Source organism: Rhinoderma darwinii, chromosome 3 (genome assembly GCF_050947455.1).
Source record: "Rhinoderma darwinii isolate aRhiDar2 chromosome 3, aRhiDar2.hap1, whole genome shotgun sequence".
In the NCBI taxonomy this organism is placed as follows: Eukaryota; Metazoa; Chordata; class Amphibia; order Anura; family Rhinodermatidae; genus Rhinoderma; species Rhinoderma darwinii.
The window spans coordinates 207,018,476-207,033,599 of record NC_134689.1 but is presented as its reverse complement, the minus strand read 5'-3'; the positions used below and the strand labels follow the sequence as shown (position 1 = coordinate 207,033,599).

At 40.4% G+C, this 15,124-nt stretch overlaps 1 protein-coding gene across 7 annotated transcripts in view; it reads left to right on the top strand.

Moving 5' to 3' along the window:
- Nucleotides 1-15,124, top strand: part of KMT2E (lysine methyltransferase 2E (inactive)) — a 137,136-nt gene that overhangs the window by 96,112 nt on the left and 25,900 nt on the right. For 5 of the 7 annotated variants that reach the window (XM_075857300.1, XM_075857303.1, XM_075857298.1 and 2 more), the window contains 6 exons: nucleotides 1,486-1,650; nucleotides 4,142-4,477; nucleotides 4,939-4,992; nucleotides 9,384-9,638; nucleotides 9,749-9,893; nucleotides 12,941-13,191. In XM_075857300.1, coding sequence (XP_075713415.1) covers nucleotides 1,486-1,650; nucleotides 4,142-4,477; nucleotides 4,939-4,992; nucleotides 9,384-9,638; nucleotides 9,749-9,893; nucleotides 12,941-13,191 — 1,206 coding nt within the window. The remainder of the gene's footprint in view (nucleotides 1-1,485; nucleotides 1,651-4,141; nucleotides 4,478-4,938; nucleotides 4,993-9,383; nucleotides 9,639-9,748; nucleotides 9,894-12,940; nucleotides 13,192-15,124) is intronic. The other 2 variants (XM_075857302.1, XM_075857304.1) reach the window with 1 other exon arrangement.

Genomic DNA, 15,124 nt, shown 5'->3' with positions numbered 1-15,124 from the left:
CCTATAATGGCAAGAAGTAGTGTTATTCCTCATGTACACAGATACAAATATGTCCTCCCTTACTTTCCCTCTAAATCCGACTTAACCCGAGGTGTACGGCGCAAGTTAAACCTGTGAAAAAAAAAAAGTACACCTCCAATGGATGCCATTTGTCAGCCATCTGTTGCCCATAGACTCCCACTCACTTTCTGTACTAGTTGGCGAGAGAGTTGTATTGAATTGGTATCATGACAATTTGTTTAAGTTAACGCAATTTCAGAAAAAAGTAAGGGAGGACACATCTGTATGACATTTATGCGCAATAAATGCGGGTAACAATTCTGTTCACATAGTCTATGGACTAGAAATGTGCACATAAGTTCTGTGTGACGCCTCATATTTTACAATCTTTTAATAGTGAACTATGCTCAGGTCTTAGGCCTTATTCACACGAACGTGTCCGTTTTGCGCACGTAAAAAAGGCCGCATTTTTCCTGCGTTGCAGTTCCATGTGGCATCCATGTACTGTGCGCATCTGCATTTTTACGCGCGTATGTAATTTTGTATCTTGCGTGTTTTTTACGTCCGCAAAAACTGATGGAGGTGTTTTTCTTTTTCTCATCATTTCTTTAGCAACTGTTGCGTGAATCACGGACAGCACACGGATGTGCGTCCTTGTGCTGTCTGTGATTTTCACGCACCCATTGACTTCAATGGGTGCGTGATGCGCAAAAAACGCACAAGTATAGGACATGCAGTGAGTTTCACGCAGCGGACACATGCTGCGTGAAAAAAACTGAATGTCTGAATGGCCCCATTGCCTTACATAGGTCCGTGTGACGTGCGTTGTTTTAACGCGCGTAAGACGGACGTGAAATACGCTCGTGTGAATAAGGCCTTAGTTTATTTAAAGAAACAAAAAGCATACCCTATCTGTTGTGGGTTTCACCCATTGCAATGCTGTGGGTCACATCTGCAACCAAATATGTATGCGCATATTTTTCTGCTATGTGGAGGTAGCTGCAAAATGTGTACGTAAGCTGTCCATATGTGTGTTTTTTAATGAGGAATAACGCTTTCTGGCCATTATCTTACTTGTATCCTGCATTTTTCTGCCATACATTGCACACATAGAAAAGAGAACAGCCTTCTTCCCAATCCTTCAGAAGCCGTATCAACATGGAGGATATCATATTTATATCACAGGCCTAACACGGTCGTGTGCCTGAGGCCTTTGTAAGCCGTTTAGGATGGGGAGAGGGAAAGGAAGTAGCCTGATAAGCGGAGAAAGGCATTTTTCATGAATAAGATATTACGGTTTCTTCTATTCGCTTATACTATTAATTTATCAGAAGTTTTTGAAACATTACCTATTTAGATTTTCTTCTGAAATTATGTGCTTTTACCCCTTTTATTCCTTTTGGCGGGTTTTATGTGTAGTGTTTGTTTTTTACCAAATATTTCTTTACAAATATTTTATATTTTTTTATCACTTTTTTTATAAAGACAAGGGAGGAAAGGAAAATGGAAGCTATTCTTCAAGCATTTGCTAGACTGGAGAAGCGAGAAAAAAGAAGAGAACAGGCTTTAGAGAGAATTAGCACGGCTAAAACTGATGTCAAACCTGAATCAAAAGATGTACAGGTTCTCAATGACCCTGAACTCCCTCAGGTAAATTTGTCTGTGCTACGGTCTTATTTACCATGTTTTCAAGAAAATAATTTTATGTATGGAAATTAATGTATAAACCCAGTGCCTTGTGAATGTATTGACCCTGCCCGCACGCCCCTGTGTATTGCCTGTTTGGATGCATAAAGCCTGGAATTTAAAATGCATTTTAAATTTGGTTTGATGTAATAGACCTGACACAATAGTCCAAATTGTTAGTGGAATTGAAAAAAAAAGCCTGAAAGTTGTGAGGGCATATGTATTCACCCCCCCCCCCTTTTTTTTTGCTATGAAACCTGTAATTAAAGTCTCGTTAAACCAATTCTCTTTAGAAGTCACATAAGTGATTAAGGTCCCCCTGTGTGTAATCGGTGTCACATAGTCTGATCCCAAACTGAACCTATTACAGAGCACCATTACATCCATTATAACCAAATGAAAGGGATTTGGCACAACTACAAACCTGACAAGAGAAGGCCACCCACCAAAACTCATAGACCGGGCTGGGCAATGAGGTCATTAATGAGCGATTCAACAAAGACACCAACGATAACTCAAAATGTTTCCAAAGAGCCACAACAGAGAGAACATTATCTGTTTGTAGGACCACTATAAGCCGTACACCCAATAGGGTGGGGCTTTATGTAAGAGTGGCTTAAAGAAAACACATTTTGAGTCCACCAAGGAGCATGTGGCAGGGGAGTCATGTGGAAGAAGGTTCTCTGGTCAGATGAGACTAAAATGTATCTTTTTTGCCATCGTTGGAAATGTGTGTGGCGTAAACCCAACACTTCCCATCACCCAAAGAACATCATTCCCACAGTGAGGCATGGTGGTGGCAGTATCCTGCTGTGGGGATGCTTTTTATTTTCAGGGACTGGAAAACTGGTCAGGATTGAAGGAAAGATAGATGGCAGTAAATACAGGGCAATTCTTGAGGAAAACCTGTTTGTCTGCCAGAGATTTGTGACTGGGACGAATATTCACTTTCTGGCAGGACGATGGCCCTAAATATACTGCTAAAACGACACTAGAGTGGTTTAAAGGGAAACTAAGGGTTTATTCGTAAAAACTTAATATTTGCTTAGCATTCCTATAAATACATTTAAATATTCTTACAAATAAACTTGTATTGTCAGTTTTGCTCCGAAACAGGAGCCAATACACAGCCCATTGTGTAATTTACAGCTTAGTGATGATGCGCGGACACAGCCACAAATGACTGCTGGCTGCTTCCTACTCTGCTTGGTGTCGGCACGTCGTCGAACATGTGAACCAAAGGGCTGGCACTGCTACGTATGGTTTCCTAAGCCTGTGGCTGTTGAGAGGTGGTGTAGGTGGACCGGGGGAGGACAGGTAGAGGAAAGTGGTGGGCGGCGATTAGGCTTCCAAGGGGGAAAGTAATGCATGATGTTACATGTAGTAAAGCAGCGATAGACCAGCGCTTAGTCCTGCCTACAACCAGGAAGTCTGGCAGTTTTTGGTCTGCGATATCGGGGTATGTTACAAACACTAAAATATTTTTTTTCTGTCTTCACACGATTATCAATTCGCATCAGTGAGCTATGTTGTGTGTTGTTTTTTTTTGGGGGGGGGGGTGGCGGGTGGCTTGGGCTGTTTGATAACCCCTTTTTAAATGTCTTGGAATGGCCTAGTCACAGCCCAGACCAATACAATTGAGAATCTTTGGCATGACTTGAAGACTGCTGTACACCAGCACAACTCGTCTAACTTGCAGGAGTTGGAGCAGTTTTGCCTGGATGAATGGACAAAAATTCCAGTGTCTAGATGTGCTGAGCTAAGGGATACATACCCCAAGATACTGGCATCTGTAATTGCAGAACAAGGTGCACAAAGTATTTGACTTTCAGGGGGTGAATACTTATGCACATTAAAGATTTTTTTTTTGTTTTTTTTTAGTAAAAAGTAATTCGAAAGTTGCACTAAACACAGACATTTTTATTTAAAAAAAAATAATAAAATGTTTTCAAGGGTGTACATAGCCTTTAACACCCCAGTTAATAACAAGCACTGCTACATGTTACTGGGTTGTATCGTAGAACTTGCCAATACAATGCCCACTTTTCTAACATCACTTCATGTTTTGCAGCTACTAACTGAAGCTGCACCTCTTAGACATCAGGTTCCTGCATGGACTTTGCACATAATACTGCTAAAACTTCTCCCTTTTGCTGCTTCCTCCTTCAATTTGTACCTGAAAAAGAGCAGAGAGCTCTCAGTACTACCAGTAATATGTACAAAGTGCATGGAGCCCGTGTGGTGCAGTGTGTGGTATTTGTCATAAACTAGTATGCAAGAAAGGAAAAATAAGTTAGTTGCCCTGTTTATGATTAGTCTTACAATAACTTCAAATGCTGTAAAACAAAGTTTTAACTAAGGTCATTCTTTCCGGACAACTAAAAATGATATTTATAAAATAACTACTAATCAATAATACAAATTCTGAAGCTTGTTTTTACGTTAATTCTGCTAGGAACCGGTAAAGGAAGAACCTGTCAGTAAGCCTACTCCTGCCAAAATTATCCGCACCAAGCAAAGAAAAAGCTTTACTAGAAGTAGAACTCATATTGGTCAGCAGCGTCGACGTCACAGGACTGTCAGCACCTGCTCCGATGTCCAGCCATCCTCCCCAGATATAGAGGTCACCCCGCAACAAGTGGAGGCCGAGACTAGCACACTTGCAGAAGAGCCTGTCGATGAGAGTGCTGCTTCTGCGGAGGTGCCCGCTTCCACAGAAACGGAGGAGGTTCCAGATACTGAATCAGTTGTGCAAAACAAATGTTCGTCAAAATACCCAAAAACAAAGAAGGTATGTTCTCTTATTGACAAATAAGTAGACTGCTGGTCATTTTCTATTCATTTTATAACCTTTGAACGAGCATTAGTCTGCAAACAGAAATAAACTAAGAAATATCGAAGAATAGCTTTTTTTATTTTCTATTTTTTTATTTATTTTTTTGCTTTTTAAAAAAAATAAATATATTTTATATATAAACTATTTTGTTATATATGTTCAAGAAACACTTATGTGATGATACATTGATCCGACATCACACACTTTATGCAAGTGAGTTTCATGTTTTTAATGATTCTATGTTAAAATGCCAATTTTATTTGCTTTAATGGCAGTACGCTTTGATTTATTTGTACTTGATCACTTGCAAACTAAGATATTTTGATAAAATTGTAACACATGGCATGCTTTTCTACTTGTTTCCCATTTAAGCATGTGTCTTATGAATAATGCTTACATTGCCATTCTGTTTGCAGTCTTGCGTAAACACTTGTGTGGCACTTCAAAAATGGAAGGACACTCTTTTTACAGTATGTATCAAAGGCAGTCTTGTGAATTCTTTTTCCACACAAGTATTTTATGCTGTGTCCTAAAATGTGTAATACACTGCTATGAACTAGACATGCAGAATACAGATATTTTTCCATTATTCATGTTTTAGATTGCCAATATATGGCAGTGTGAATGGATTCTAATGTGTCTTTACTATAAACCTCTTTCAATAGGAACTTTTAATCCACTGGCACCCACATGACATGGGATGCTAGAAATTTTATTTCTGTTCTACACCGCATATAGCATTGCGAATATATTCTGCATTCATAAAATAGGTCTATCCTTTCCTAGTAAAGCACTGGGTCTCCATGACAGGTCTTCTCTGTATGGCACTGCAATGTGGCAGACTTTTACTTGTAAATGAGGACCAGCCCCTGGCCACCCACTCCATAGAGGAGACTACTGATTATTAATATACAACACACAGGCTTCGGAGGCAGTTTAAGGCATTGTTCACACGGTGCAGATTTTGCGTTCTTTTTTTTTTTTTTTTTTTTCCTCTCTATTTTTATTTTTTTAAGCCAAAATTGGATCCAGGAGAAGGGAAGCTTTTAGACCTTCCATTATATATTTATTCTGTTTAGGCTTCGTTCCTAGTTTTGGCTTAAATACATGCAAACTCTGCACCAAATCTGCACTGTGCGAACAAGGCCTTGAACTAGTGACATGTCAGAAGTTTTGGTGGGGGTACAAGCACTGAGACCCACACCAATCACTAAAACAAATCGGCAGAAGTGCGCTCAGCCGCTTCGTTTATGTTCAGCTTTTTCTGGAAATCAATGTAGCGGTGTACAGGCTCAATAGAAAGTCTATGGGCTGGTACACAGCTACATCGACTTTCCAGAAAAAGCTGAATGGAAACGAAGCGGCTTGGCGCTCACACAAGCACTTCTACCGCTTCAATTTAGCGATTGGTGGGGGTCTCCGTGCTTGGACCCCCACCATTCAAAACTTATGACATTTCAGAAGTTTGGATGTTTACCCTTTAAATGACTCATGGGAGACAGCAGTAGTCTTGAGCTATGTAATGCCCATCGTGAGCTATAATTGGCTACCATGAATTTCACAGAAATAAAATGTCAGATATTCAATCCCTGACCTTTTTAAGAAAACCGATCCTCCTACTCTGCAGGGTTAGTTTAAAGAGGCTCTGTCACCAGATTTTGCAACCCCTATCTGCTATTGCAGCAGATCGGCGCTGCAATGTAGATTACAGTAACGTTTTTATTTTTAAAAAACGAGCATTTTTGGCCAAGTTATGACCATTTTTGTAGTTATGCAAATGAGGCTTGCAAAAGTCCAAGTGGGTGTGTTTAAAAGTAAAAGTCCAAGTGGGCGTGTATTATGTGCGTACATCGGGGCGTTTTTACTACTTTTACTAGCTGGGCGTTCTGATGAGAAGTATCATCCACTTCTTTTCAGAACGCCCAGCTTCTGGCAGTGCAGATCTGTGACGTCACTCACAGGTCCTGCATCGTGTCGGACACATCGGCACCAGAGGCTTCAGTTGATTCTGCAGCAGCATCAGCGTTTGCAGGTAAGTAGCTACATCGACTTACCTGCAAACGCTGATGCTGCTGCAGAATCAACTGTAGCCTCTGGTGCCGATGTGTCCGACACGATGCAGGACCTGTGAGTGACGTCACAGATCTGCACTGCCAGAAGCTGGGCGTTCTGAAGAGAAGTGGATGATACTTCTCATCAGAACGCCCAGCTAGTAAAAGTATTAAAAACGCCCCGATGTACGCACATAATACACGCCCAGTTGTACTTTTACTTTTAAACACACCCACTTGGACTTTTGCAAGCCTCATTTGCATAACTACAAAAATGGTCATAACTTGGCCAAAAATGCTCGTTTTTTAAAAATAAAAACGTTAACATTGCAGCGCCTATCTGCTGCAATAGCAGATAGGGGTTGCAAAATCTGGTGACAGAGCCTCTTTAAGTAAATTTTCTACAGAGCTGTCCCACTATATTTTAGGTATAAATGGGCCTGGAGCTTCATTTAATTCACATGACACATTTAATAATTTAAAGGGAGTCTGTCACCAGAAATTGGCCTGTCAAATCAGCAGCACCGTAATATAGTGTAGCCTGACCTGAATATAACGCTGTTTTCAATTTTCAGATAAGTGGCTCCGTTGCAGCTATAATAACTTTATTCTTCCTATGCCAATGAGCTTTTTTGAGCAACGAGGGCATCACCGTCGCTCCAAACTGCTCTACTATCGATTCTCATTCCGACCCTCCCTTCTTTGATTGACAGGGCCAGGCAGCGTAGAAGCTGTGATCATGTCTGTCCCTGTATTCTTCTGAACACTCCTGCGCCTCTGCTTCGGAATCGGCGCATGCGCAGTAGAGCACCTGGAGTGTAGTGTTATGTAATCGCCGCATGCGCAGTACAGCAGTGAAGTTTCACCGGTCGAGCCGGCTCTACTGCACGAGTCAATTACATCACACTACACCCTGTACTGTATTGCAAATTCACCGATTCCGAGGCATGGGCACGTTTAGAAGAATACGGGGCCAGGCGTGATCACGTCTACTACACTGCCTGGCGCTATCCATCAAAGAAGTACGGGAAGGACGGACTAGGGATAGAAGGTAGAGCAGTTTGGAGCAACGGTGATGCCCTCGTTGCTCCAAAAAGCTCAGTTGCATATGAAGAATAGAGTTATTATCTCTGCAACGGAGCCACTTAGCTGAAAAATTAAAACAGCGTTCTATTCCGGTGAGGCTACACTGTATTACTGTGCTGCTGCTTTGATGGGTCAATTTTTGCTGACAGACTCCCTTTAAGTGATTTTTGTTTTATGAAAGTCACAGATATATGCAAAATAGGTGAGGATGTGGATACTGTATTCTATAAGAACTGAAAATGTTTTTTTTTTTATTACTATGATTTACAACTAAAAGTATGTGCTTTGTCACTAAATTGTGTGCGCGTGTTTGTGTTACCCAGACTTTTTGTTACATTTTCATTTTGGCTGCTATTTATTTTTCTGTTTGCCATAGAGTAACCGAAAGATTAACTTTTTTTTATTTTATTTTATTTTATTTGGACAGGATTTATTTATAGCACATTCCTACAGTGTGTGAATGTGCTGGGTTTTCATTTTCTATTTATTTTGCTTTTCTCTTCTTTCTCATTGACTTCTCCTCTCCTATCCTTTTTCCTTTGCTTTTCCTTTCTTATACTCTTTTCTTTTGGCTGTGACTGTAAATACGATATATCTATCTATACATGTATGTTCAATTGAATGTGATGGATATATAACGTGTAACTTTAAGTTGCCTTTCTGGTGGTGCTTAGATTTAGAGTTGAAGAGGTTGTATGAGATTAGAAAAGCATTGCCTCTCATGTCAATGGATTGTGTCTGGTCTTGCAACTCAGCCCAATGGTCACGCTAGGATATAAGTGGCTCTGTTTCCTAAATAAAGCAGATCTTTTTTTTTTTTTTTTTTTTCTAATCTCCTTCAATTTATTTGAGTTTTGTGCCTTAGTTGGTATCAATCAGTCCAATATAAATTTAAAGAGGCACTCTGGGAAAGCTCCTAGCTCAGTTGCGCCAATAAATTTTAAAACCCTTCTTTATGGCCAGCTGTGTCATGTGATTCCCAATATACTAGTCCAGAGCTTGATCTCCTGTGTAAACAGAAAGTGAGTCTTCCCTGTGTTCTGGATTTCCTGTGAATTACGAGATTGCATCAGCATCTATTAAATCCCTCCTGGCAGCTCTCAGATCCATCGCTTCCCCCCTAACCTCCACCATCTTTGTTCCTCTTTATGTCCTTCCACACTTTAGAGTGCTGCTAAAGATATAGTAGATACAGCGATATAGAATGTGAGTGTCACTTGCTGCCCTTAGATAGGACTGAGAACAGAGCAAGTGAGGAGACTCCACCCCCTCTGCAAAGTCCGAGACATGACGGGAAATGTAGGCTGTATTTGGGGAACCATATCAGAAAGGAAAAAGGAATCAAGATGGCAGATGGCCCATCAACTAAAACTAATATACAAAAGAGCCTCTACATTATTATTTTTTTTTTTAATTTTTCTGAAATGCATTTTTAAGGATCTTGAGCTTTCTCAAGACATTCCCAATCTCTTGTGACAACTTCCCCCAATTGTAATCTATTGTTTACTATATATGCTGCCAATATTAGAAGACTGATGGGTAATTCTATAATCCAGCTAATATAAAGAAAATCCTAATGCATTTGGAAAAATGAAAAGTTGCCTCGAAGCATTGTTGCATAGGCATCACATTAAATACTCAATGCATCCTGTGTGTTCATAAAGCTGTACTGACAGATCCCAGTTTAGGAAGACCATAAAATGAGCTGTATTTTGTTTTTCTAGCATTTGGTTAATGAATGGTTAAGTGAGAAGCATGAAAAATCTGCTAAACACGGAGAGACCTTTTTGGAACAACCTCTGAGGATAACCACAGATCCAGAAGTCCTTGCCACACAATTGAACTCTCTGCCTGGCCTCATCTATAGTCCACACATGTATACCACGCCAAAGCACTATATCCGATTTACCTCCCCTTTCCTTTCTGAGAAGAAGAAGAAGAAAAAAGATGACGAAAACCTTACAAGTTGTTGCAAAAAGGTATTTGCTAAAATGTATTAAGATTTTAAACATTTGACCCTTTTTTTTTTTTTTTTTTTTTTTACTTTTAGCAGTTTTATGCATTATTATTTTTTTTTTATTTTTTTTAGCGCTGGCTCAAACAAGCTTTGGAAGAGGAACATTCTGCACCAATGAATCCATTTGATTCCCCAATCCAGGATGGTTCTCAGAGTCCTATTACATTTGCTGAAAATAAGTGCCATTTAGTAATGAATGGCAGCTGTCCATTAGCAGGTGGGGAACCTTGTGTAGTGTAACCTAAAACAAAAAGTTTGGCTTGAATGTTTTTTTTTTTTTATGCGTTTATAGTGTATGCAAGACTAAATTCAGCGCCCGACAAATCCCATTGACTTCAATGGGTTCCGTCTGAGTGTCCGTGGTTTTAACGGAAATTATAGCACAGCATGTTGTGCTGTTATTTTCGGCCAGATCTGCGATGGTGGCCCTAACGGAGCCTCCAACGCGGATGTGAATGAGAACTTATACAGTAGACACTTGGTAAAATTTTATTTTCATAGATGTACCGCATGCAAGCAGCCCTTAAAGGGGAAACCCAGCTAACATTTGCTGATTGTTCGATTGGTCTTGGCGCACATTCTACCAACGTACTCTTCTGACATATATCTATTACACAAAGGGACTGTAGCTCCCTATAGAATGCTTGAGCCCATTAGCCTTTGCTCTGTAATTTCACTTACTGAAAACCTCTGACACCACATTCTAAGCAAAGTTCTGCTGGTTTGAGCTGGGAAAATCTCAGTAGTGTAGAACACCATACTGAATTGCTAGGTCATGCTATAGTTGTACGAATGTGATCTTCTAACGTGTATGACGTCAAGCTCACTTTGGGTGTTTGTTTGTTTTTTATCATTCGCTCTTTACACACTTGCCAAAATTACATTGGCATAGTAGAAAGTTTCTCAATTTGAATAATCCCCAAATTTTTTTTTGTTTTACATGTGTTATTAGTTTCCTTTGCATCCGTTTTTACCTATCTCCATGTAGTCCAGTGGTTTAAAGCATTGTTGTCTAATAGAACAATTGTTTGTATCTATATGAATAAATTGTACTAATGTGCTTAAAGGGCATGTCACCCTTTTTTATTTTTTTTATTTTTTGCATTCCTTTGTTTAAATTATGACTCTTGGACATTTTAAATAGGTTATACAGTATTTTATAATGTATATTAACATTTTGAGTACTTTACATCATAAACATTAATTGCAAATTTGGCCATTCTGTGCATCTGTTAATGTTTAGCCCTTTGCCCCATCCTGTGCATGCAACAGTCAACTAGGAGCTGTTATATACACTTCTAACTAAGGCCTTGTTCACATCGCGCTATGGCCCTTTATTTAGCGTGTACATCAGGAAAGCTGTCAATGTACACGCTAAAAGTGTCTATAGGGCTCCATTAGTTTTGGCCTCTGTTGGGGTGCGATTTGTCGGTATACCTTTTTTTTTTTATTTTTTATATGCATTGAATAGCATATCAGACTACGCTACTTTATCTTGCCTGATGCTGCAAAAAAAAAAAAAAAAAGATGTATACTGCACATCTTTTGTTTTTTTTATAACATGGGAGCCTAAGGGGGGTTACGGCGACATATCCTCCTGAATGCCTATACAGTGGGATACGTTGTCGCTTTTCCTCGGTATATGTCATCATCCCGACATACACCTCTGTCGGAAAGGGGAAAAAATGTGATGTAAACTAGGACTAAGGCCCCATGCACACGACCGTAATTTTTATCCGCAATTTCGGATCCGTAATTGCGGATCAAAAGGCTGATCCATTAGTTTCTATGGCCCACGGACACCTTTCCGTATATTTACGGGTAAGTGTCCGGGCCGTAGAAATGACCCGCAAAAAATAAGACGTCCTATTTTTAGATTTTGTGGACCATGCTCCTATACTTTATAATGGGAACACGGCCTGCAAATGCGGGTAAGGCCTTATTTACACGAGCGTAGTTCACGTCCGTGATTTTCACGCGCGTGGCACGGACCTATGTAATGCAATGGGGACATTCAGACATTGTGTGTACACTCATCGTGTGTCCGCTGCATGAAACTCACGACATGTCCTATACTTGAGCGTTTTTTGCTCATCGCGCACCCATTGAAGTCAATGGGTGCGTGAAAATCCTGTGCAACACACGGACGCACTTCCGTGTGCCGCGTGTGATTAGCGCAACAGTAGATCACGAAATGAAGGGAAAAATAAAACCACCTCCTTAATTTATTTTTCTAAACCACAAAACCGCGTGTCATAAGGATGGCATATGCGCGAAAATCACGCAGCCACGCGCCAAACACTTATGACACACGGAACTGCAACGTGCAAAAAACAGTTGTCCCGCATCGAGGCAGGGACTCCTAGCATCGTACATAACTATGATGCTAGGAGCCCGGCTCCCTGCAGTGTGTTCGGTCCGGGACTTGCGGCCGGAATACGTTCCGTCCATTACGGACGTAATGTGCTCGTGTGAATCCAGCCTTATTGATCACTTTAATGAAGGGGCCATGGTCGTAAGAGCTCCATTAATGTCTATTGGAGAACCCGATTGCACTGCTTGGAAATGTATGCGCCGTATGCTAAAGAGACATGTAGCTCAGAACAGTGCCACTGACATTTTGTTCTGGAGAGCGATGATGGTCCTAGCATGTGAATGTCTACCGGTGCATTTATTGTCATTTTACAGATAAGGCGGTTGTTCTTGTGAAATGATATTGACTAATTCAAATCTCTTGTTATTTTAGAGATGTGAAAACCTCCTTCAGTGATTCAAGCTGCTATTCTGCAAAATGACCCTCTGACTTGATCACTTTCTGAAAAAAAAATATTATGTTGAAATAAAAAAAAAAAGCTATAATACAATGCTTGCATTGTGGAGAAAAGAGGCTGTGGGTGCCTAAGTGTATGTTCACACAGAAGACATTTCCGCCACAAATTTCTGCCTCCAATTCATTTGAAGCTAGCGGGAAAAAGAGTCCTGCTCGATCTTCGGGCGGATTCTGCCCTAACCTCCTATTGAAGTCAATGGGAGGATTCTTCCTTCCGATAGCAGGAATAGTCCTGCAGCGGGTTCCGCCCTGCAAATTCTGCCGTGTGAACAGGGCTTTACAGAGCAAATCCCAATCAATAGTTTTGATATGGAAATATTTTTATTAGCAAAACTTTTTTTTTGTTTTTTGTGTACTGCATAGATTGTAAAAATAGGATTTGTTTTGATGGTTGAATCTTATGTTTTTTTTGTTTTTTTTTTCCTACTGTACAGATCTAACAACTCCATTGAAAAAACGGAGATTGTATCAGTTGTTGGACTGTACGTACTCAGAAAATTCTACACCTACAGCATCTCCTTATGCTACACCAACCCATGCAGATATACCTTCCACAGACACTTCTTCATTATTCACTACTCCTCCCAGGGTAAAAGTAGAGGATGAAAGTAGTAATTGCAAGCAGACCTTGTCGCCAGTTACACCTGGAACTCCATGTATACGTGGTAATCACCTGAATTTTGAGGTAAGTAGAAGTAGTTTTTACCTCATGGTGTTAATAGAGCACCTGTTTCCTAAGCAATGTGTGGGCTCTGTGTAAGTTCTTTTCATTTTTATAGAGCTAGGTAAATAATTCTCACTCTTCAGACAACAGTCAGTAATAGCTCCTCAGTCTCAGGGACATGTTCATTGAAAAGGATAAATACTTCAAACTTAAAGAGGCTCTGTCACCAGATTTTGCAGCCCCTATCTCCTATTGCAGCAGATCGGCGCTGCAATGTAGATTACAGTAACGTTTTTTTAATTTTTTTAAAAACGAGCATTTTTGGCCAAGTTATGACCATTTTTATATTTATGCAAATGAGCCATTCTAAAGTACAACTGGGCATGTTTAAAGTAAAAGTACAACTGGGCGTGTATTATGTGCGTACATCTGGGCGTTTTATACTTCTTTTACTAGCTGGGCGTTAGGAATGGGAGTGTATGATGCTGACGAATCAGCATCATCCACTTCTGTTCGTTAACACCCAGCTTCTGGCAGTGCAGACACACAGCGTGTTCTCGAGAGATCACGCTGTGTCGTCACTCACAGGTCCTGCATCGTGTCGGAAGAGCGAGGACACATCGGCACCAGAGGCTACAGTTGATTCTGCATCAGCGTTTGCAGGTAAGTAGCTACATCGACTTACCTGCAAACGCCGATGCTGCTGCAGAATCAACTGGTGCCGATGTGGCCGACACGATGCAGGACCTGGGGCAGGAAGTGAGTGACGTCACAGCGTGATCTCTCGAGAACACGCTGTGTGTCTGCACTGCCAGAAGCTGGGCGTTGTGAAGAGAAGTGGATGATACTTCTATACACAACGCCCAGCTAGTAAAAGTAGTAAACACGCCCCGATGTACGCACATAATACACGCCCAGTTGTACTTTTACTTTTCAACACGCCCAGTTGTACTTTTGCAAGCCTCATTTGCATAACTACAAAAATGGTCATAACTTGGCCAAAAATGCTCGTTTTTTAAAAATAAAAACGTTACTGTAATCTACATTGCAGCGCCGATCTGCTGCAATAGCAGATAGGGGTTGCAAAATCTGGTGACAGAGCCTTTTTAAACATGGCTATATGTATATTAAATGGGTTCTCTTAGAAATGAATATAATGTCAACATAAAGTCATAAATACTTTAAGTTAGCAAAAAACTTTTTGTTTTTGTTTTTTATCTAGGGGTGAGGGGCAACTAAGGTAAATTAAAATAGCCGCCATCACATTGTGTCAGAAATCAGTCCTAAAAAATGAAGAGTGAACGCAATAGGGCAGGAGGCGTGGGTGCATCAGAACTTCTTTGTTCAGACTATCTGGCAGCAACAAAGAGAAATTTGAAGGCTGCTGCGAAGAAAAGATTTCTTATCACGGCTGCTCCAGAATACACTTCTGATGCTGCACCCTTCGTTCTTGCTGCCAAAGTACTCTCTCCTTAGCTGCTGCCAGTCAGCCGGAACAGGAAGAAGGTCTAACGCCGCTTTCACGCAGGTCTCGAGTGGGGCTTTCTAACGCAAGCCCGTCCTATTGTGTGCACTCTACGTACAATGACTTTTTTCAAGGACAGAATATGTGACAGTGGCCATTTTATTTTACTACAATGTTTTCCCCTGAAGACAGAAGAAGTGTTTATTGCTAATTAAATGTATTTTAGAGTGACCTTTTATTCTTTTCCCAGAGAACACGTTTAACAAACTTTGTCTGCCACCTTTCAGTTTGCTGCTCTGCAACTAAAACCAACTATCACTGTATTGATGGAACATTCTGACAAAGCTTAATTAAAAGAGATAACCAATATTGCTGTGAATCTTTTAGCCCATATGCCCACTGCATCACAATACAAAAATCCCAATATATTCGGCAAAATTAATTATTTTTACTATCGATCTTAATTTTTGATTTAGAGTTGCTACATTT